The sequence below is a fragment of the Apium graveolens genome, chromosome 11, assembly GCF_009905375.1.
Source record: "Apium graveolens cultivar Ventura chromosome 11, ASM990537v1, whole genome shotgun sequence".
Taxonomy (NCBI): Eukaryota; Viridiplantae; Streptophyta; class Magnoliopsida; order Apiales; family Apiaceae; genus Apium; species Apium graveolens.
The window spans coordinates 4127415-4150186 of NC_133657.1; the positions used below are offsets into that span (position 1 = coordinate 4127415).

At 37.4% G+C, this 22772-nt stretch overlaps 1 protein-coding gene and 4 non-coding genes across 5 annotated transcripts; all 5 read left to right on the plus strand.

Annotated features, from left to right (window-relative positions):
• The first annotated feature begins 584 nt into the window (after positions 1-584).
• On the plus strand, positions 585-696 carry LOC141698803 (U5 spliceosomal RNA). The gene has a single exon (XR_012565305.1). It is a non-coding gene; the product is annotated as a U5 spliceosomal RNA (small nuclear RNA).
• Positions 697-1110: 414 nt separating this feature from the next.
• Positions 1111-1213, plus strand: LOC141698907 (U6 spliceosomal RNA). The gene has a single exon (XR_012565404.1). It is a non-coding gene; the product is annotated as a U6 spliceosomal RNA (small nuclear RNA).
• A 1571-nt stretch (positions 1214-2784) lies between these two features.
• Positions 2785-2979, plus strand: LOC141699349 (U2 spliceosomal RNA). The gene has a single exon (XR_012565818.1). It is a non-coding gene; the product is annotated as a U2 spliceosomal RNA (small nuclear RNA).
• Positions 2980-3655: 676 nt separating this feature from the next.
• Positions 3656-3770, plus strand: LOC141698792 (U5 spliceosomal RNA). Its single transcript, XR_012565294.1, has one exon. It is a non-coding gene; the product is annotated as a U5 spliceosomal RNA (small nuclear RNA).
• Positions 3771-21597: 17827 nt separating this feature from the next.
• Positions 21598-22506, plus strand: LOC141695273 (uncharacterized). The gene is made up of 2 exons (XM_074499532.1): positions 21598-21796; positions 21881-22506. Exons 1-2 carry the CDS (start codon positions 21598-21600, stop codon positions 22504-22506), a joined length of 825 nt encoding a protein of 274 aa, XP_074355633.1.
• Positions 22507-22772: the final 266 nt, after the last annotated feature.

Here is a 22772-nt window from a genome sequence, read left to right on the forward strand (position 1 = left end):
AAATGAATCATCTTAGATTGCAAATGATAAATGTACACATAATATGGATGGTCGAAAAAGACGAACCTAAACTCAGCAAGTACTTGTTTGCATTTGTTACACTCATTAGCTTCGCTGTTATTTCATATTCTATAGTAGTAATACATGTCTTATATGGGGGCCTAGAAGCTACTAAAGGATAGTTAGATTATCTAAAAAAACTAACCAACCAAAATATATGATAAACTAAAAAATATGGTGGACAAGTTGTGAATGTAAGGGTTGAAATTATTATAGAGATCAGTAACACATCGAGAAAACTTAGGAAGAGGTACTACAGCGGTGCATTAAATTTAATATTGGATCTTTCTGGTTTGGGTCCTTGAAAGATCCGTGCCAGTCAATCGAAATGGTCCAGCACGAGGCATGGACTTTGACATGGCATTCCAGCAATGGATTCATCAACTTATGCAACCTAAAAGGTGACAAGTTTGTCACTATGATTCACCCAAAAGCTCTGCTCGAATAAAAACTAATATCTTTAACAGATTTGTAGGAAAAGCAGAACCAAAGTGAGAAGAATTCCAAATGGCAGGCCCAGCCATCAAAATAGTAGTGAGCACAAAGCGAACTATTCTTTAGCCTTTAAAGAATACCGTATGCTCGCTACTTATAGTGGCATAAGACAATATTTGGAGGAAATTCCAGTTGAATGTTGAAGTCCTGATACTTTATTCTGATTTAATTCTAATAATGATATCCCAGAAACTATATAAACTTTATCTCACCTTCTAGTTCCAGTGAAGCATATACGTTAAGATGAATTATGGTTCCAGCATCAACCTATATGGTAAAATCTCTCATGAAAGCCTAGCCAGCCAACTTACGATCTTGAAAATCAAAAATTAACTGGTCAGCTGAATGGTAATCTTACTTGAATGGCCACTATGACGATTCTAATTCAATTTTATTCTGCAATTTCCCCCTCAATTCCAGGTCCCCCCAACCTGCCGCCACTGCCCCAAATTTGAAATTCTGACTTGTTTCCTCAGAATTTCAAATAATGTCCCACATTGGCTATTATCAGTCGCACTAGTATCTAGATATAACCCAGTTCAATGACTAGTAATTGTCCCTTCGGGGACATCCGATAAAATTGGAACGATACAGAGAAGATTAGCATGGCCCCTGCGCAAGGATGACACGCACAAATCGAGAAATGGTTCAAATTTTTTTTACCAATTTAGCAATCAATATTTTTTTACGATTAAACTCTAAGTTGTGACTGTCTTCGGCGGGGATCAACAGACACTCTCTTGCTATTTAATCCCCGTTTTCAATTAATTGGCAATATTTTTTCAGACTACTGGCTATCTTTGGAGGGCACTCCACGCACACTCTGTCTAGCCGACCCTTGTTTTCCGGTTAAAATCACTTAAACTTGGGTCTGGGAGCAACTGACTCATATCTAAACAAGATGTAAGATGAAAAACACTTAATTTGCATAAATCCAAGTTACCATCTCATACTTCACTTGACAATGGAAGGAGCAATTTAAGATTAATGGTCACTTCTATTTGTCATAGTCTTGACTGACTTCCAAAAATAATCCAATTATCATTTGGAACCAGCCCATCCCCATTTTCTTCGTCTTTTTTATTTGTCTTCGTATCAACTTCTAAAAGGCAGAAGAAGATTGAAGATTAACAATTCACTGAGAGCTGCAGGTTGTCCATGGAGAGACCAAAATCTTGAGCATGGCTTTGACATATATTGAGTGCACTGAGTCAACCGAAAAGAACACTTGATATAGTAGATTGCTCGAGAACTATATGATAAGAAGCATAACACGAATGATCGCTTAAACCATCAACTTTTCAACCATTTTTTCATTCTAAGAATAAAAAAAAACTCAAGAACCTATTTTTCCACTATAACGAGAAATCCCGAGGAATATTCTTACGATTAAGAATTACACTTGTATTAACAATAACACAGGTCAGTGTTGCACGTCAGAAGTCCAAATTCAATAACACGAAGAGAATACGAAAGTGTTTCCTAACCATAGATGACAGGAGTTTCAGAATCTCAGGAAGATGATCAGATACTTGTGTTTCATTATTTTAATCACCTTTTTATATTTCATAATGGTCTATAAATTATGAAGTTGACGCAATCATTTTTGTAACTATTTTGCATGATTATGGACAACTTCTATCTATTACACAGTACCGTAAGGTGGGATGGATGCATCCAATCAGGGAGATAAATTATAAAATCGTAATGTTCTTCAGAACACGCACACGCACACAACCTCTTTGGTTGTAGTTCAATAATAGTGTCCACCAATCCTATTTGGTTAACTATAGTTGTACTACAATATATATTTACTTGAAGCATGTGACTGAAATTCCGAGCATTTTCCCTTGATATCTGCTAAGATTACATTACACATACACACAATTTGTATGGGTTGAAAACGAAAAAAAATCTACAAACGCCAAGGAACTGTCAACAAATATAGTTCGCCATTTTAGTCAAAATGTGTTCTAGTCGTCTCTTGTAATATCTCACACTCATTTGAATATTTGTGTATGTTCTGTACCAAATCAAAAAATTCACCGTAGTCCGAAGATCTGTTTCCACTCGGACCAATTCCAAGTGATTTCAGCATACATGTAATTCTCTTCTGTCCATAAATATGGCTGGCAAGCCGTGTCAAAGACCTTGGTACCACATCGGGATAAATTTGGCAGAGGCACAAAGACTGATGTATAAATACAGAATTACACACAGGATAAAGTCATACCTTTCTCGGCCTTTTGGCTAAGATCAAGTGTAGTATCTGTTCTTATCAGTTTAATATCTGATATGTGGGCCATCGGTCCACACGATATTAAATTAATTTTTAAGGGGGAAGGTCCATCACAATAGCTTGCTATTGGGGTCTTCACGTGTCGCCCAAGTGTTGCACTATTGCTCGGGCCTGGCGCACCCCACCAAATCATTTATTCAAAAAGTTTTTGGTTATTTTTTAACATTTTAGACTAGTAATGATGGTAAATTCCTCTCCAACAAAACAGGAACATATGAATGATTTGAAATGACCTCAAGAGCAGAATTTTCAGTATGAATTATGGAAGAAAGCACAATTGAGGGAATTTGTTATCGAATTCATTTCCATAATGCCACATGGCAAAGCAGAAATCATCAAAATATATATGGTCCTCTTTTCCAAAACATAAATAGGATCTTTTATCGAGAATAATTGGTAAAAATGTCATGGCCATTCCTTGGGTGGGCTCATAAACAGGGAATGCATCGGATGAGTCCTGGGAGTGCCTTAGATTAAATGTTTCCGAGGTGTGTGACTACTTGTACTCCTCACGCCCTGCTCACCTATGAGGCAAGGACATATGACGTGAAATTCCAGCAATGGATTCGGCAAGGTGACGGTTTCACTGTGATTTACCCAAAAGCTCTGACAAAAGGCTGATATGTTTTTCAGTGATACGTTTTTCAGATTTGCAGGGAAAACAAAACCAAAGGGATCAGAATTCTCAATAGCAAGCCCGGACATATTTTAGTTCCCAAACAGACCCATATAGAAAAGTTGAAGCAAACATGCTCCTCCCGCAGCAATATGAAGGGGCACTAATTCCAAACACATCTCACGCAGCCATGATGTGAGCACAAAGCGAACTATTCTTTCGCCTTTTACTAAAGAATACTGTGTGCTTGCTACTTATAATGGCATTGCTACTTATAATGGCATATGATAATTTTTGGAGGGAGATTCCAGTGGTAATGAGATAAGGGCACCATTAAAGAATACCGTGTGCTTGAAGCACGTGACTGAAAATTTTTGAGTATTTTCCCTCAATATCTGTTCATATAAATTACATATACACACAATTTGGATGGTTTTAAAACGGAAAAATTCACCGAGAGTTGCAGGTTGTCCATTGAGAACGAAATCTTGAGCTCTTGACCATGGAGGCTAAGGCTTTAACATTTTATAAAACACCCCGAGTCAACCAGAAAGAACACTTGGACAGTATATCAATATTAGATATATCAAAAGAAACAGTAAGCTAAAGCTTTATACACTTCTATTAATTACAATCATAAAGAATCTTCAATCATCTAATTATAGTGCCGATAGCTTATGTGCACGAATAATCCCAAGATATCTTTTTAATATCAGATTATTCTCCTACTCTTTAACTTTTATCAGCAAAATTAGGAGCAATAGATAGAACATTATAACATTATGTACTTAACTTGTATTTTCAATAATATAGGTCACTATTGCACACCATAAGCCAAAGAACAAGAGGGTTAAACAGTGATTTCTTTACCTACTTTGAAGGGGCAGATGAATCTACTCCATGGGTGCAGGAACCGTTTTCTGGATGCCTTACAACTCCAAAAAAGCAGCAGATTGAACAAGAACATTATAATGAGAAGTGCATTGTGACACTCAGCTTATTTGGCATCCATCCAGACCATTATTGCATACAGTGGTAAAGGTTTTGACTTTCTTCTATCATCCACACAAGTCTGACATTGTTAGTTGCAAGTCTTAACGTCAGTGAAGCACAGGAGCAATACGATTTCATTAGCTTTTATAAATCATCTATTGAAATCAAAATATTAGATGTTAGAGTATGCAAAATCAATACCATAATTTGCACTTTGCAGTATATACTACATAACATGTCAACTGCATGCAAACAGGTAACTTTAATTGCAATTGTGGGAAAGAAATACTTGGTGATTAGCTAGTCGAGGATTTGAAACAAAATTCCTATTTAAAATGCTGAAACCAAAACCAGCTACTCATTTGTAATTCAAACAAACAAATTAATGTTTAGATCAATGTTTTAATTAAGTGTTATATGTTATAGAATACTAAATTTGGAAACGAAAAACAAAAGAAAGCAAAGTTTTTACCACATTGTCTAGAAAATGGAGCCTGTGTTTGTTTATACTTATAGTGAAAGGGTTAAACTTTCAGCTTGGTCTTGTAGCGCAGGCCTGTAACCCAAGTGGGAGCTATAAGTTGGTTGAAGGTTGAATTGTTCCAGAAGGTTGGGCCTGTTTGGGGTTATTCACTGGCTTGCCCATTCCAAGTAGGGAGCAGGGTCATGGGCCTTAGGCGGAAGCCTGGAGTTCCTGGCCCCTAAAGAGGAGGGTACTGCGCTAGGCTGGCTTCACAGAGCAGCGAACACTTCCCTCTCCTGTCCGTGGAAGGATAACAGGCCAGTTCTCCACTTGTCCATCAAACACTTGATGGGGCAGTCAACCATACAACCATCTTTTTATACACTTGATGGGGCAGTCAACCATACAACCATCTTTTTATATCATGTTTTCACATGACTACGAAACCAAACACACCTTTGTGTTAAGAATGAGTATATAACAAATTTCGCCATTTTTTTTTAAAAGAGTGGCAGGATTTTTATATCTGGTTTCCATGAGTTAAAACCAAAGACACCCTTTACATTGTGTTAATCTATGTTACTCGGACTCTTCGTTTCATATCCAAGTAAACACACCTTTATATCTGGTTTTCACATGACTACGAAACCAAACACACCTTTGTGTTAAGAATGAGTATCTAACAAATTTCGCCATTTTTTTTAAAAGAGTGGCAGGATTTTTATATCTGGTTTCCACGAGTTAAAACCAAAGACACCCTTACATTGTGTTAATCTATGTTACTCGGACTCTTCGTTTTACCTTCGAGTACCCGTGTCGGACACTCGACATCGACACCCGGAAATGCACACTCGGACCTGGACACCTATTTTAGGCTAAAAACATGTGTGTTTTTCAAAATGTTGACGCGTCCGTTACTTAGACACGTATCTATGTTACTTGGACACATATCCATATCGAAATCAAACACACCTTACATTGTTTTAAGAATGACGTATCTAACAAATTTCGCCATTTTTTCTTTAAAAGAGAGGCAGGATTTTTGTATCTGGTTTCCATTACCTAAAATCAAAGACACCCTTGCATTGTGTTAATAATGACGGACTGGTTTTCAAGACTTAAAACCAAAGACACCCTTACATCGTGTTGATAATGACGTGTATAAAAAATTTCCCCCATTTTGAAAGGAAAAAAAAAGAGAGGCATGATTTTTTATCTATTTTTTCATGACTTACAACCAAAGACACCCTTACATTGTGTTAATAATTACGTGTCTAACAAATTTCACCAATTTTGAAAGAAAAAAAGGAGAGGCAGGATATTTTTATCTGTTTTTTCATGAACATAAAGTTAGTTCACCAGATTCAAGTCTGCCATGGATTTTTCTTGACAAAATTACATGTAGACCCATTTCACTTTAAGCTGTTAAACATATGTCAAAAAACAGTCACTTACACTAAAGTACATAGTTCACGCACGCGCAAAATATGCTCATACAAAATAAAAACCTAAAGTTCATCTCACACGAGCTAATTTACTTTCTATGCCATCAATTAGCCACATAGATATCTTCAAAAAATTAAATTAAATTAAGCAGCACAGATCTCCTAAATCTTTAAATAATACATAAATCTAGATGTTCAAATAAGTAATTATAACATTAAACCCATACTTTTTAAATATACTAATTATTAAGAGAAAGTAGTATTCAATACATATATGTATAAGTACAAAATAACTCTCTATATCTCTCCCTCTCTCCCTCTCTCTCTCTTTCCCTCTCCCCCTCCCTCTCTCTCCCTGTTTCTCTCTCTCTCTCTCTCTCCCTCTCCCTCTCCCTCTCCCCCTCTCCCTCTCCCGCTCGCCCTCTCCCTCTCCCTCTCCCTCTCTCTCCCTCTCTCTCCCTCTTCCTCTCCCGCTCTCCCTCTCTCTCCCTCTCCCTCTCCCTCTCTCCCTCTCTCTCTCTCTGACACATACACATGCATGCCTAATACACTGATACCAAAAACAAGAGATCAAACACAGCAGCGACCAAGAATAAGATAAGAGTTTACTAACCGGAGATGTAAGAAAAAGGTTCAAAATCGGCTGATGATGATCGGAGAGCTATCTCCTAGAAACTCGTGCAAAATAGTAGCGTACGCTTCGTTTCTGCTTGGCACCAATAGTACTAGACTACTTTATGACATACACGCCATTTGTTTGCCATTATTTTCTACCCACTAATTTTAAAATAGATTAAATATATTTCACTTTGTTAACTGTTTAGCATCATTTATTTTAAGTAAATAATATTTTTGTACTACATGTACTTCGTTTTAAATTTGTATTTTCTTTTATATATTTACATATATCTTAATGCAAGAAGGTGATAAATTAATAAATTAATTCTTTTATAAAAATAAATCCAAAAATTATTATCTATTTATACAATATTATTATAAGCGAAACATGGTTTCGTTTATTCAGTTGGTTAACACTTTCCTAAAAAGTCTATTAACACCTTCCAAAACATTTAAACAAATATAATTTAATTAAAAAAATATTAAAGCATGTATTTAATAAAATTACAAACTCTCTGAATTATTATCTAACTTAATTTCTAACCACACTCAACTTCAAGGGAACCAAAAACTTTCAAAAATAATTTTAGTAATTCAAATACTATATTATTATAAGCGAAACATGATTTCGTTTGCTCGGTTGGTTAACACCATCCTAAAAAGTCGGTTAACACCTTTCAAAACATTTAAACAAATATAATTTAATCAAAAAAATTAAAGCATGTATTTAATAAAACTACAAACTCTATGAATTATTATTCAACTTAATTTCTAATCACACTCAACTTCTTTCTTACCTCTTTTATAGGGAACCAAAAACTTTCAAAATTAATTTTAATAATTCAAATTATAATATAACAAAAGAATTAATAAATTAGGAAAAAAAATTAAAAAAAAATAATACTAAAAAAAACAATACCAAATCATTCAAATACAACACTAAAATAGACCAGTGATATTCAAGATCAAAAATCTATAACCCATCTAATATAAATCATTGAATTAAAACTGTACTAAAAGTACATTTTAAGATTTTAATAATCTAAATTTTGAATCCATCAATAATATGATATCTACAAAATAATACGTAAATATTTTAAATGTATTAATCTCTATAATATATTATTATTGTTATTATTTATATAAAATAATAAAATAATAAATTGCACATATTATAGTCAGCCCGTACATAGCACGGGTTATAGGTTAGTATAAGATAAATTATTTTTTTACCTCAAAGTACGCATAAAAATTACTCTCTCCATCTCAAATCACTTGTACCATTTGACCTTTACACGTAATTTAAAGTGTCTTTACCACATATTTCCGTTAATTATTTTTCAAATTTTCATTTTGTGAATAAATTTAAGATTTGAATTTTTATCACAAAAAAATTAAAATAATCAAAAGAGGTATATGGTCAAGATACCTTAAAATACAAAAAAAAAAGTCAAACGAGATAACTAATTTAAAATGGATGAAGTAAACGATTAATGAAAAATGAAAAGAAAAGAGTACGTGGTTGTTTGATCTAGCTATTTTTAACTTCTGATTTTCTTGTAACTAAAAACTCTCGACTTTTTCATGTAATTTTTAGAATAATAAGATAAGAATTATTCAAAAATAATTTAAAAATTAGGATTAAAGTTAGAAAATCGCGATGAGTCTAAATTCTGGATCAGATTTGAGAACAGGTAACTTGTAAGTTAAGAATTATGGTTTCGAAATACTATATATTAATCATATTCGTCCTACTCGTTTTTATTATTAAAATTTAAAAGGATTTTAGGGGTCATTTGTTAAATCTGAATCATTTTTTCTGGACGATTAAAATTCTGAACGATTGATAATCTGAATGTAGGATTGTTAATCCTGTTTGGTAAATAAATATCAAAATTTCTGAACGATAATATTTGTTGATCATATCCTTACGTATATGTAAAAATTAATTTGTATTTTAATCTTAATAATCAATAACAATTTACACGTATTTTGAAAATTTAATAATAATAACATACATATATTTTGAATAAATATTATCCATTTAAAGATTTAAAGAGTAAACAATATTTTCAGTCGTAAACATGAAAAATATATAATTGTAAGTTTAATATTAAAATTATTAAACAAATTTTAGACAAATGTATTCATATTAAAATCCACATTATTATTTGAATATAAACATATTTAAAAACTAAAAATATAAGTATAAATATTAAATAAAATTAATATATGGCATGAAATTTTAATTTTATACTTTTTTTAAGAAAATCACGTATGTATTATAAATAAATATATTATATTTTTGTATTATGGTCTAGTGGCTTGATATCACTTGATAAAACTTACTATATCCTGAGGTTACATGAACCATCCAGCTATATTTTTTTGAATGAGTCATCCAGCTAAATTCTTGGCTCATCCAGCTAACAAAAAAATTTATCAAACAATCTGAACAGGTGATTCAAGTCTCGTCCAGTACTTTTGGTATGGTACAGGGGTTAACAAATGACCCCTTAGACACATAAATTGACTATCTTGTAAAATTTAAAAAAATCATCTTTAAGTTAAAATTCATTGATTATCGACTTTTAAGAATGACATTTTCGTTGTTTACAACTTCATGTTTGTTTTGTGTTAATCAAGAAAACATCTTTTAGAGGTTCGGAATGGCTAAATACATATCTGATCAAAACTGGAATTATGAAAATGTTCGCTATTTTATATGTGTTATTTTTAACGGGTTACTAGTGATCTAATATGTGTTACAATGTTAATTCTTAATTGCGTAATTGAGTTCGGTGATTATTCGTTACTATGTATTTATTGTGTAATCATCTAAATATGTTTGGTTAGATGTTCATAGTTGTAACGTATCTTATTCATTTTTTTATCAAAGTATAATGAATTTAATAAAAAAAACTGGACCGAACCGGGACAAACCCCTAAACGGGCAATACAACCTGGTTGAGAAGCAAATATATGAGTTATACAAATAGTCATTTTATTTCCGGATCGCTGAATATGTAGAATAAATATATTTTTTGAACTAAATAATATTAAAATTGTTTCATGAGAAATATAACCTATACAAACCATCAGTATACCTGCACACAATTAATTGCAGTTGTTATCCAATTCCCAGAAATTTCAGTTGCACCAATTAAAATTAGAGGAACTAATGCTCTCATAATATGAACAATCTTCCATTATGAAAGATGAGTTTTTGCGATTTTCAACATCGTCACAACCTCAATACAGGCTTTCCAAATTTCCAAAATATAAATTGAATCATTATCAAATAGACAAAACAACAAACCGAATAAATACCAAACAGATCACCCAATTCAAATCAGAGGCCAAGCAAACATTTAAAAAATTGGATACATCAACAACCCTAGTAAAAGAAGGATGATTGTTGATGGAAATATAAAAATACAGTGATTGTATGAGGGGGGAAAAGACGAAAATGAATTTTTAAATTAGATCGGTAGATTAGATCAGGTTTATTGCCCGGGCTGAACTGAATATACCCAATCCGGTCCCCGATCCATAAAAAAACAGTTTTAGGTCTGGTCCGGTCCAAGAACAGAAAAAAACTGTCCAACCTTGAATTCATATAAATAATTATTTTAACTTTACTGCAACTCTTAAATTATCATATATTACTTTTATGATCCAAACTAATGGGTAGTAAATTGATGAAATACATAAATCAACACTACCACCTATAAAAAATAAATTGTGTAACCATATACTTAAAAATTGATACTCGTGTATTTACAAAGTACTAATTAATCTTTAAATAATAAAATATGTGCTAATTTTTAAATATTTATTACCTTATGAAGTAGTTAAATTTCTTATATATTTTAATTTATAATAAAAATAAAATTTAATTATACAAGTTAAAATTTTGTATGAACAGTAGCTTAAATCGCGTGTGATACACTATTTTTAGAATGTTCATTTTTCGGTATATTTATTTTATTTTTGGTATTTGTATTTAGTTACAATAAATTTTATAGTGAATATTCTCATTAAAATTGAATTTTAATTAGTGTGCCCATATTTGAATTAAAAACCAATAAGTGATTTAGTTAAAACATGAAATTAAGTATCGAAAGTCAAGTACCTAAATATTATGAATACTTAATTTTGTTTTAGCTTGTTAGGTCCATTTGTACTGATTAAGGTATTTTTCAGTTAGATTCTAATTTTTTTAATACATATCAATAAAATACATTAATTTTATTTTAGCCCGTTAAATTTTTTATACCAGCCACCATATATTGTTTTTGGTTTTAACAAAGAAGTATTGATTTTTATTTGTATTTTAGCCCCTACCATTAATCTATACTAATTTTATTTTAGTCCGCTAAGCCTGTTGTACCGACCAATGAATTATACGAACCGATCGAATAGATTATCTTTAATTTTGTTTTAATTTTGAATTTTCCTATACACTATTTAACCATGTTAGGCCAATTAGACCGATTAACGGTATTTTATATTAGTTTCAATAACGTAGTACATAGGTTTTATTTTAATCCAAACCCCTAATATATATTAATTGAAACGTTCAATCATACTTAGTCTTTATGCTAAAAATAAGCCTGGATTTGTGTGATGGAAGTGTTGTTAAACCTGCTTTTAATTCCGCTGATTTGAAAGCATAGGAACAATGCAATGACCTAGTGTGTTATTGCTTATTATACAATTTCATGAAGTGTCTTTTTTTTAAAACTGCTCGAGAAATTTGGCTAAACCTTGAAGATAGGTTTGGATTCGCCTCCATGACACATATTTTCTCACTCAAACAACAACAACCAACTATCTAAGTAGAATGAAGGAACCAAGTATGTATCTTTTTTATTGAAATTAAGGGGATTTGGGATGCTACGAGTGATATTAGTCATATGCCTTGTTGCACCTGCAACAAGTGCACGTGTAATGTGACTCAGAAGGTGCTTCAAATGATAATCCCTAAAGACGTAAAAAATACTAAATTAATTATGTCCAAAATTGACTTGAAAGTCCGTAGTCAAAGCCCATGAACACCATGACCAAAGTAGGTCGTAGCTACCACCACCCAAAATGGGTCGCGGCGACCATAACCCAAAGTGAGTCATGTCGACCACAACCCAAATTTAGTTACATACTAGTCCCGCCACGGTGACCTAAAAACGAAGTCCAGGATGACCAAAAAAATGTCCAACATGGAAACAGACTCCTACAAGGAAGGTTCTCGAATCCACCGCCTTGAGGAATCCTACTTACCATGTAAGTTAAAGATTTGTTCACTAAGTATCATAACCTAAGTCTAACCCTAAACTCAACATTTATATAAAAGTCTCTACCCCTCAACCTATAACCCCCTTACGGGATGCCTTTGTACCTTGATATTGGAGGAACCGACCTTTCACGTCAAGGGGAAGGACGACTGTCCCAATACATCCGTGGCCTGGCCCCTATTGTTGAAGGACGTGACTTTTTTGGATCTTACTCAGAGAGAGATTCATATTTATCGGAGGAAGAGACCGCTCGAAGGAGGAGACGTGCAAGCAAGGAGCCTGAACAAAGAGCCCATCGTCAGCTTCGGAGGCCCCAATGGACGATTACCCAGGATATCCAAGAGAGGATAAGGGCTCATGAAGCCGAGTTTTAAAGGCTAAAACATGACATGGAGATGCATCAGCCCCCAAGGCCCACGCCAACAGGAAGATCAATGGATTTTTCTCCTGTCATAGACTTGGAAGGTTTATCATCAAGACAAAGGGTTGTTACCCCAAGGGTTGATCCAACTGACTTAATGCCGCTATGAGATCTCGATATTCCTAAGCCCCCATTTACTGAAGAGATTATGAAAGCCCATATCTCAAGGAACTTCAAGATGTCCACCATCAAGGCATATGATGGTACTGGAGACCCGGCGAATCATGTGAGGACTTTCTCCAATGCCCTGTTTCTACAACCCGTGAACAACGATATTAAGTGTCTAACATTCCCTCAAACCCTAGTTGGCATGACTCAAAGATGGTACAGCCGTCTACCCCCAACTTGATTGAGTCCTGCAAAGATCTAAGCCATACCTTCATCATTGGAAAGTGTATAAAAAAGTTGGGCTTCTCACATGAGCCTTGAACAAAGAGTAATTGAATCCCTAAGAGATTATATGAACCAATTCACGAAGGAGGCCTTGAAGATCCCAGATCTTGATGACAAGGTGGCCATGATAGCCTTACAATAAGAAACTAAGAATGAATACTTCAAGATGACTTTATCCAAATGAGCCCCCAAAAACATGTTACATCTCTAAGAGAGAGTCGGAAAGTATATAGAGGTTAAGGAAATCATAAAAAAAGTAGTTGCAAGCAATGAGTCCATAGGCAACAAGAAGTGAAAAGTGGAGCAGAAGTACGATGCCAAGGACAAATATCCGCGAACTGGCAAGAACTTCGACTCTACTTCCAAGAAGAATCAAGGACCGAGGTTCACATTGTACGCAAGATTGAACGCTCTAAGGAACCAAATTATATTAGAGATCGAGAAGGAAAAGGAATTCAGATGGCCTAAGCCACTAAGTGGAGATCCCGATAAGAGAGATAAAGGCCAATATTGTAGGTTCCACAAGGATGTTGGTCATGACACCAACGACTGTAGACAACTTAAGGATGAGATTGGGTATCTGATCCGAAGAGAAAATATGGTCGATTAACCAAGGGTGAAGATAGAGGAGGTCGGAAAATAGATAATGACCGAAGGGGTAATGACTGAGATCGTAACCCACAGCCCCGAGGGCCAGTAATTGACATGATCTTCGGAGGACCAACGACCGCTAGGACAAAAAAGAATTCTTGAAAGGCGTATTCTATAAAGGTAATGAGTAAAGTCAGAGACACACCTACGTGTGCTAAGAATAATATGACACTTAGATTCGGTGATCCCGACTTTGAAGGTCTAAAGTTTCCTCATAATGATCCTTTAGCTATTACCCCGGTAATTGGAAATTGTCCTGTCAAGAGAGTTCTTGTAGATAATGGAGCTTTGGTGTATATTTTGTTTCATGACACATTTATAAGAACGGGGTACAATGACTCTCAACTGATCCCTTCAGATACACCCATCTACGGGTCAACAGAGTGAAGTGCAAAGTCGAGGGAGGCCACGCAAATGCTAAGTTTTCAGGTTATCAAGACAGCTTATACCTACAACACAATCCTTGGAAGGACATGAATTCATGCGTTTAAGGTTGTGGCTTCAACCTATCAAATGGTGTTCAAGTTCCCAACTAAAAATGGAGTCATAAATAAAAGAGGAGACATAAACTGGTTCTAAGCTACTATGTGGCCGCGCTAAGGCTTGATGGAGCCGGGGCAGGTCCTTCTAATAGAAGACATTGATGTTTACGAGAATGAAGAACATCGAGGGAAGCCAGATGAGGAATTAGTCCCAATTTCCCTAGATTCGTTAGACCCGAATAAGGTCGCATACATTAAAGCGTCCATGAAAAATCCCTTGAAGGGACGATTGCCAAAGTTCTTCCAAGAGAACAACGATGTATTTTCTTGGATAGCAGCTTAAATGCATGAGATCGACCCCAACCTTATAACTCATAAGTTGAACGTCGATCAACCTCGAAAGGCGGTCTAACAGAAGAAGAAAACTTATGCCCCCGACATGCTGGATGCCAATAAGCCGAATTCGTCAAGCAAGTTCATTTCCCAAAATGGTTATCCAAACCCGTGTTGGTCAAGAAGGCCAATGGAAAGTGGAGAATGTGAATCGACTTAACTGATCTGAATTATGCATGTCCTGAAGACTGCTACCTACCAAGGATTGACACTTTGATCGATGCCACTGTTGGGTATGATATGTTAAGCTTTATGGATGGCTTCAGTAATTACAATTAAATTAAAATTTTCATAGACGAAACCCATAAGATTGGTGAATATGATCTTCGCCTACCTAATTGGGAAAACCATGAAGGTCTATATTGATGATATGTTAGTCAAAAGCCATGGCCGACCATATTAATCACCTCATAGAGGTATTTGAAGTGCTGAGACACCATAAGATGATGTTAAACCCTGCCAAGTGTGCCTTTGACATTTGGTTTGAAAAACTTTTGGGTCACATAGTCTCGAAAAGAGAAATCGAGGCCAATCCCGATAAAATTAAATTCATCCTGCACATGGAGCCACCACAATTCATAAAGGACGTTCAAAAGATGGTTGGATGAATTATATCTTTGAGAAGGTTGATCTCCGATTTATGAGACAAATGCCTACCCTTTTTCAAAACCATGAAGAAGGTGAAGAAATTTGAGTGGACAACTGAGAGCCAAGAGTCATTTGAACAGCTAAAAAAATATATGACTGAAGCCCCGTTATTGGCCTTTGAGCAGTGAGTGTCGTCCTAATAAAGAAAGAATAGAAGGTTCAAAAGCCTGTCGAGCAAGGTGCTCCATGGAGTGGAGTTGAACTACTCAACCACTGAGAAGTTTGCACTTGCCCTGACAACAGCCTCAAGAAAGTTTCAACCATACTTCCAGGCACACAAAATCGAAGTCTTGACGGACCAACCTTTGAGGAACATCCTTTACAGCCCGAAAGCCGGTGAAAGGCTCATCAAGTGAGCAATTGAGTTGGGCAAATTTGACATCACGTACAAGCCTTGAACAACCATCAAGGGTCAGGAAATTGAGTTGGGCGAAGTCTTGACTCTGAAAGAGTATTGAGTTCTCTATTTTGATGAAACGTCCAAAACAAAATCTACTGGTGTAGTCTTGGTCTTACAAAGAACCGATGGGTCGAGTACGCTTTAAAGTTGGACTTCCCAACAACAAATAACGAAGTAGAGTATAAATCTTTGATAGCTGGTCTAGGCTTAGCTAGAGCTGTAAGGGCCAAGAATCTCAAGGTTTGTAGTTGCCCAAGTCAATGGAGAGTTCGAGGCCAAAGATGATATAATGGCCAAGTACCTGAGAGTCGTGAAGGGAATATTGACTCAGTTCGATGAATGGTACGCATAACATGTTCCGAGAGAGTAAAACACTACGTCTAATGTCCTATCTAAGTTTGCCTCGTCCGAGATCGAAAACTATCCGAGAAGTATCTACTTCCAAGTTTCGAGGACCCCCAGAATCTATCATAAATTTGATAGCACTAATTGGCGTATCAAGCTGTTGGATTGATCCCATCAAAGCTCACCTCGAAACAGGATGGCTCCCCGATGATGCCCAGGAGGCATGTAAGTTTTCGGTGAGAGCACTAAAATATTCATTAATTGAAGGCGTTCTGTACGGAAGGTCTTTCGTCATTCCATACTTAAAGTGTTTGAGACCTCTTGAAGCAGAGACGCAGTTAGGGAAGTCCATGAAGGGATTTGTGGACATCACTTCAGGAGCAGAGCCCACGCTCAGAAGATAACCCGATTGGGATTCTACTAGACAACAATTTTGTCCGGTTTAAAGGCTATATAAAGAAGTGCAACGGATTTCAGAGGCACGCTCCTATAGTCATACAACCCCAGGAGAGGCTAACTTCGATCAACCCTCCTATCCCTTTTGCAATGTGGGGAATGAATATATATGGTCCTTTTTTTCTGAAGCATCAGGACAACAAAAATTCATCGTAGTAGTTATAGACTACTTCAAGAAATGGATTAAGGGTAAGACATTAGCCAAGATAACCACCGAATAGATTGCACAATTTTTTCGGAAAATGTGATATATATATCGATTTGGAATCCCACGTATCCTTGTTACGGATAATGAGCGATAATTTTACAATGAAGATTTCAAGGAGCATTGTAATGACAACAACTCTGTCATCATCTTGGATCTTCTTCCTCGACATAAGTTGTTGAATCTGCCCATAGAGAGGTCCCTGAGACCCGAGACTCATATAAGAGGGAGCCTTCCCCTTTGAGCCAAAGCTTCTATGACTTGAGCTTGATTCAGAGCGATAAAAAATGACCTTAAGGCCGGAGCCGGATGCTTGGCCAAGATTGGCAACTTTAGGCACAACCCATGGGCTTGGAAAATCTGCATGATTCACCGCACCAGAATATAACCCATGGATAGCACCAACGGCCTTATCTCAGCCAAGTGACATGTTCACAGAATGCATCATATCATTATGTGTGTTCATGAGCTTGAGGAAGTCTTTAGACCGCTGATAGATATTAATGAGCTTGTTCCACTACAAATGTTTCTTCTTCATAATGCTTGAGTATTTATTTTGATAAGAGAAAGCCTGATCCTCAACCATGATGGTCTGTGCCTCCCAATCTTTGGCATCTTACTCAAACTTGTTTTTTGCTCTCTCTAAGGTAAGGTTCTCATTTTCCGAGGCATGGCTTTGTATGTTTGAGATTGCAAGTTAAGCATTAGCCTGAAAAAAGTAGGCGTGAAATGAGAAGTTAGTAAGGAAAATTATAAATTGGTCGACTAAACAAGGCCGAGTAGGCTCCAAGAGAAGCCTTTGACCGAATAGACAAGGCCGAGTATGCTCCCAGTGAAGCCTTTGGTCGACGAGGCAAGGCCGGGTAGGCTACTGATGAACCTTGAGAAGACTAGAAAAGTCTGACTAGAGAAATGAACTAATAAAGTTTTACTTAAAAGACGTGCTCACCTGATACAAGGCATGAGCTCCCATCATCTGCAGCTCCAGAAGCTTTTCGGTCGCTGAGACATGAATGAGGTCGGGCGGAGTGATGGAACACTTAGACCAATCCAAAGCGAGACGTAGACTTTTGAAAACAGAGTCTTGGGCACCGATACCCCACGATGGCTCTTGAACGGAATTTTCGAACTCCGTCATAAAATAATGATCATCATCCAAACATTTGCATACAGCTGATAAGGGTGAACTTTGATATCTGCTAACAAACAATGGGATGGACCAGGAACCTCAACCTAGCTTAGAGGTATCCTTCAAAGACACATAGCTTTACCTGATCCTATTTACATGTTTAAAAACTGGCTCAAGAACTTTAACTCAACTTGGAAAGCTATATTTTTTCTTGAGCTTACTCTCATCCGACTTACTCATCTTACATGAATGATAAAAGGAGTCGGGATTCGTGTTGTTTGAGGATGTATCTGTCGTCTCATCCAACGAATTATTCAGAATATCAAAGAAATGATTAAGAAACAAAGGCACGATAGGAACTCTAACTTTAGTAGACCTCCCCTTGCCTCGTTTGGCCATCATCTCAGCCACGAAGACTGAAGATGGTTGAACATTTTCAGACATCGACGAAAATTATAATCGAAAATGGCTTATGGATTGAAAACTTTTAGAGAGTTTGACATAAAGAAATTCTATATGAAGTTAAAGGCACATCACAAACACGAACGACGTAGTTCATGTTCGAAGCCCGTCATGAACATGATTAAGACATGTTGTCCAAAAACTCAAGGTTTAATCTTGGTCACCTATTAATTGCGTTATTCGTCAATATTAGTAATAAGATGAAGTACAAAACTCAAGATTCGAGTTATTGGCCAACCACAGCCACTCAGAACTTCCTTGGACACGACCAAAGGTCTTCGGAGGACTAAGGGGGAGTAACCTCCCGGAAAGGCCTTAGGTCGAATAAAAATGACCAAGTAGGCTCCCGGGAGGGACTTTGGCCAAGTAGAAGTCTCGGCATACTATAACGCACTTGACCATGAACAAAAACTACCGGAAATGTAGGTTTACCTGAGTTGGCTCATAAAGGAGGCTTTTCAGTCGACTAGGTGCCCTGCTCCATGACCAAAAACTCCCGAAATAGTAGGTTCGACCGAGTAAGCTTAAAAGGAGGCGAACTCCACGAACTCCTGAAATAGTAGACTTCCCCGAGTAGGCTGATTGGGGAACTCTTCAGCCGACTAGAACGCCGACTCCATGTACTCCCGAAAGAGTAGACTTCACCGAGTAGGCTCATTGGGAGGTTTTTCCGCCGACTAGGATGCTTACTCGGCCTACTTCCGGAAGAGTAGTTCTTTCCGCGTGGCTCGTTGGGAGGATTTTCAGCCAACTAGGGCGCCTACTCCGCGTACTTCCGGAAGAGTAGACCTCACTGAGTAGGCTAATTGGAAGGTTCTTCAGTCGAGTAGGACGTCTACTCCGCGTACTCCCGAAAGAATAGACCTCTTTGAGTAGGCTCATTGAGAGGCTTTTCAGCTGACTAGGACACTTACTCCGCAAGCTCCCATACGAGTAGACCTCGTCGAGTAGGCTCATTGGGAGGATTTCAACCGACTAGGATGCCTACTCCACGAGCTCCCAGAGGGGTAGCACAGCCGAGTACCCCCCTGGACCCCCAACTGAGTAGCCTACGAGGGAGCTCCTCGACCGAGTAGGCTACCATGGAAAAAAATATTTGTCAATCACAAATGAGGCACCCGAAGCAGCCCAGGCTGACCAGGAACCCGCAGTGGCCCCTGCCGATCAGAGCCGTCCGAAAAGGCACATGGGTAGAACCCTGGCCAAGTAGCCCCGACTAACAAGGCGCCCGCGGCAGCCCGAGCCAACCAGAGCCGGTCAAGTAGGCACCCGGGAAGGGTCCCGACCGAGTAGCCACGTCTGACCAGGTACCCCCTGTAGCCCCGGCCGACCAGGAGGCCGCAGCAGCCCCCCGACCAGGCCGACCGCTCAGAGCCAACCTTAGACACGATTCCGGTCGCCGATAATTTGGTCCGAAATGTAATTTTTCATATTTTTAGATTAGCCCCGATTATGGTCGATTAACATATTTTAGTCTATATTTAGCCTACATTAAATTTAATTAACTTATACAAAGAATTAGCCCTTCAATTAGGGAAAATTAGCAACTTACATGCCACGATTAGATCCGGTTAGGGCCGGTTAGCCGCGATTAAGGCCAATTAGCATAATATAGTTTATAATTAGCCTCTATTAAGATTAATTAACTACTTACTCTCAATAATTAGCCCCGATCAGGGCTAATTAGTTTCGATTAAGGCAGATTAGTAGCTTTGACCCTATAATTAACCATGGTTAAAGTTTAAAGGTGACCAACGTTCATTAGGGCATGTTAGTATCAAATGCTATTCAATTAACCATCACAAAGGCCCAAAGTGTGAAAGATCACTTAAAATATATAAGTCACTATGAATGTGTAGGTCGCTCCACGCTTCATAACATGACCGAACCCAAGAAGGGACAAAATAACTCTCGAGTCACAATTAGATCATTATAACTTCCACGAAAGCTCAAGAAGTTTCCCGAAAGTTGGGGGCAAACGATATGGATGAAAAGTAATCCCTAATAATGCTAAAATAATTATGTTCAAAGTTGACTTAAAAGTCCGTATTCAAAACTCATGAACACCACGACCAAAGGGGGCGGTGGCCTCCACGACCCACCAAAGTGGGTCGTGGGTCGTGGCGGTCACGACCTAAAGTGAGTCATGACGACTAAAGTGGGTCACGGCGACAACGCCCCAGAGTGGGTCGCGGCGAAAACGACCCACAGTGGGTCGTGGCGACCACGGCCCAAAGTCAGTTATGTATTAGGCTCGCCGAGGTGACCTAAAAACGAAGTCCCCGACGACCCAAAAAACGTCCAACATGGAAACGGACTCCTACAAGGAAGGATCTAGAATCCACCGTATTAAGTAGTCATACTTACTATCTAAGTTGGAGATTTGTCCACCAAGTCTCCTAACCCTAAGTCTAACCATAGACTTGACATCTTTCTAAAGGGTCCTACCCCTCAACCTAGAACTATATTTTGGCTTAATCCTCGAATAAGGACATACAAGCCACTCCGTCCTTAGCGTGCCCTCGTCGCCATTGCCTCGAGGGCATCATCAATAACCACATTTTTGGCTTGATCTTCTACAATACAGAGATATGTATGCACTTTATGAGAACCGTTTAGTCTCGAACACAAATGCAGCCATTAAAATTCGAAACTCACAAAACCTATCATTAAAGACAACAGAAATATAGATAGAAATATTAATCAAATTGGTCTGTACGGGTCCCATCCGAGTCCAATTCGATTTTTTTAGATGTCGTCCGGCCCCGAGACCGAATCTAGTAGGTCTAGCCCTCGGTCCAAGAATTCAAAAATATCCGTATTCGATCGGATCCAGTCTTTTAACCTTTGTACAACCCTAAATTGTTCTCTTTCCATCCTAGCGAATTCTTTACGATTTTTTATTTGGAACGTCCATCATTTATTTGTTGGGTTTTAATTAAATCATGTTTATTTATTTAATAATTTTTTTGTTTAATTTCTGTAACAGCTCAGGACTTGGTAGAGATGCACAAAAGGCCCACCGGGCCGGGCCGACTTGGTCATGTTGTCAGCTGAGATAATTTAGGAAGTGGGAAAATAACTGTTAGGTGGTAGCTTGTTTTTAGGAGGTTTGGCCCTGGTTTTTTGCTTTACATCTGTATGCAGGTGTATTTAGTTCTGGAACTTACATTTTGAATAATAACACGTTCAGTGCAGACAACTTTGTTTTACAGTTTCACATAAGTACTCAGAATCTTAGTTTGTAATTTGATACTGACCAACAATCTGGTATCAGAGCTTAAGGGGATCAGTAGTGTATGCCAAAGTACATGCCTAAGGGGGTCATGATGGAGACTGGTAAAACGAAAGAGGGGGTGATCGGGCTGAGTTATCCTATGTTGAACAGGGGAAACCATACGCCTTGGTCGATTAAAATGAGAGTGTATATGCTAGCACAAGGTGTGTGGTCTGTTGTGGAGAGTGCAGATCCAAAGGCGGTAGTCGAGGAGAAGAAGGATAACATGGCTCTGGATGCCAATTATCAAGGTATCCCGGAGGACATTCTTTTGTCCGTTGCAGAGAAGAAAATGGCGAAAGAAGCGTGAGAAGCCATTAAAACAACGTGCTTAGGAGCTGAACGTGTGAAAAAGGCAAAGATACAAACTCTAAAGGCAGAGTTTGAATCACTGAGTATGAAGGAAACAGAGGCACTGGATGATTTTTGTATGAAACTCAATGGGTTGGTGACAACCATTCGAGCTCTAGGAGAAGAAATACAAGAGGCCTATGTGGTAAAAAAGCTGCTACGGGCGGTACCTAGTAAATTCCTTCAAATTGCTTCTACAATCGAGCAATTTGAAAACCTGGAGACTATGACTGTAGAGGAGACAATCGGGTTTCTTAAGGCACGTGAAGAGAGACTCAGGGGACAGAGTGATGCTAGTGGTGGACAATTATTGTTAACAGCTGAGGAGTGGTCAAAAAAGGAAAAGGATGACACAAAACTGCTTCTTACAAGTGAAGAATGGTTAAAAAGACGTGGGAAAAGTGGAGTTGAGGGGCACACAAGTCCAAAGGGTCGAAACAACAGAGTTGTTGTGCGTGGAGTACGTGGCAAGAGTAAGGTACGTTATTTTAACTGCCTTGGTTACGGACACTATGCTGTGGAATGCAAGAAACCGTGTAAACGTCAACAAAAGGAGGAGGCAAACTTGGCTCAAATGCAAGATGATGAACCTGCATTATTGGTGACATAGAAGGTATTGTTAGTTGATGAAGGGAAAGTAGTTCCAAAGTGTCAGGAACTCTAAACTGATAGTTCGGAAATGTAAATACTTTTGTGTTTTTTATGTGTTTATAAGATGTATAAGAGTAGATAAAGGCTAGAAATGAAGTAATAGAGCAGAGATTAGAAGAGATTTAGAGAGAAAAGAGATCAGATTGTAAAACTTGAAGAAGAAGCTAGGTTGTTATAGAGAGAGAAACTAGAGTTAGAAACAAGAGAGAGAGAGAGAGTTGGTGG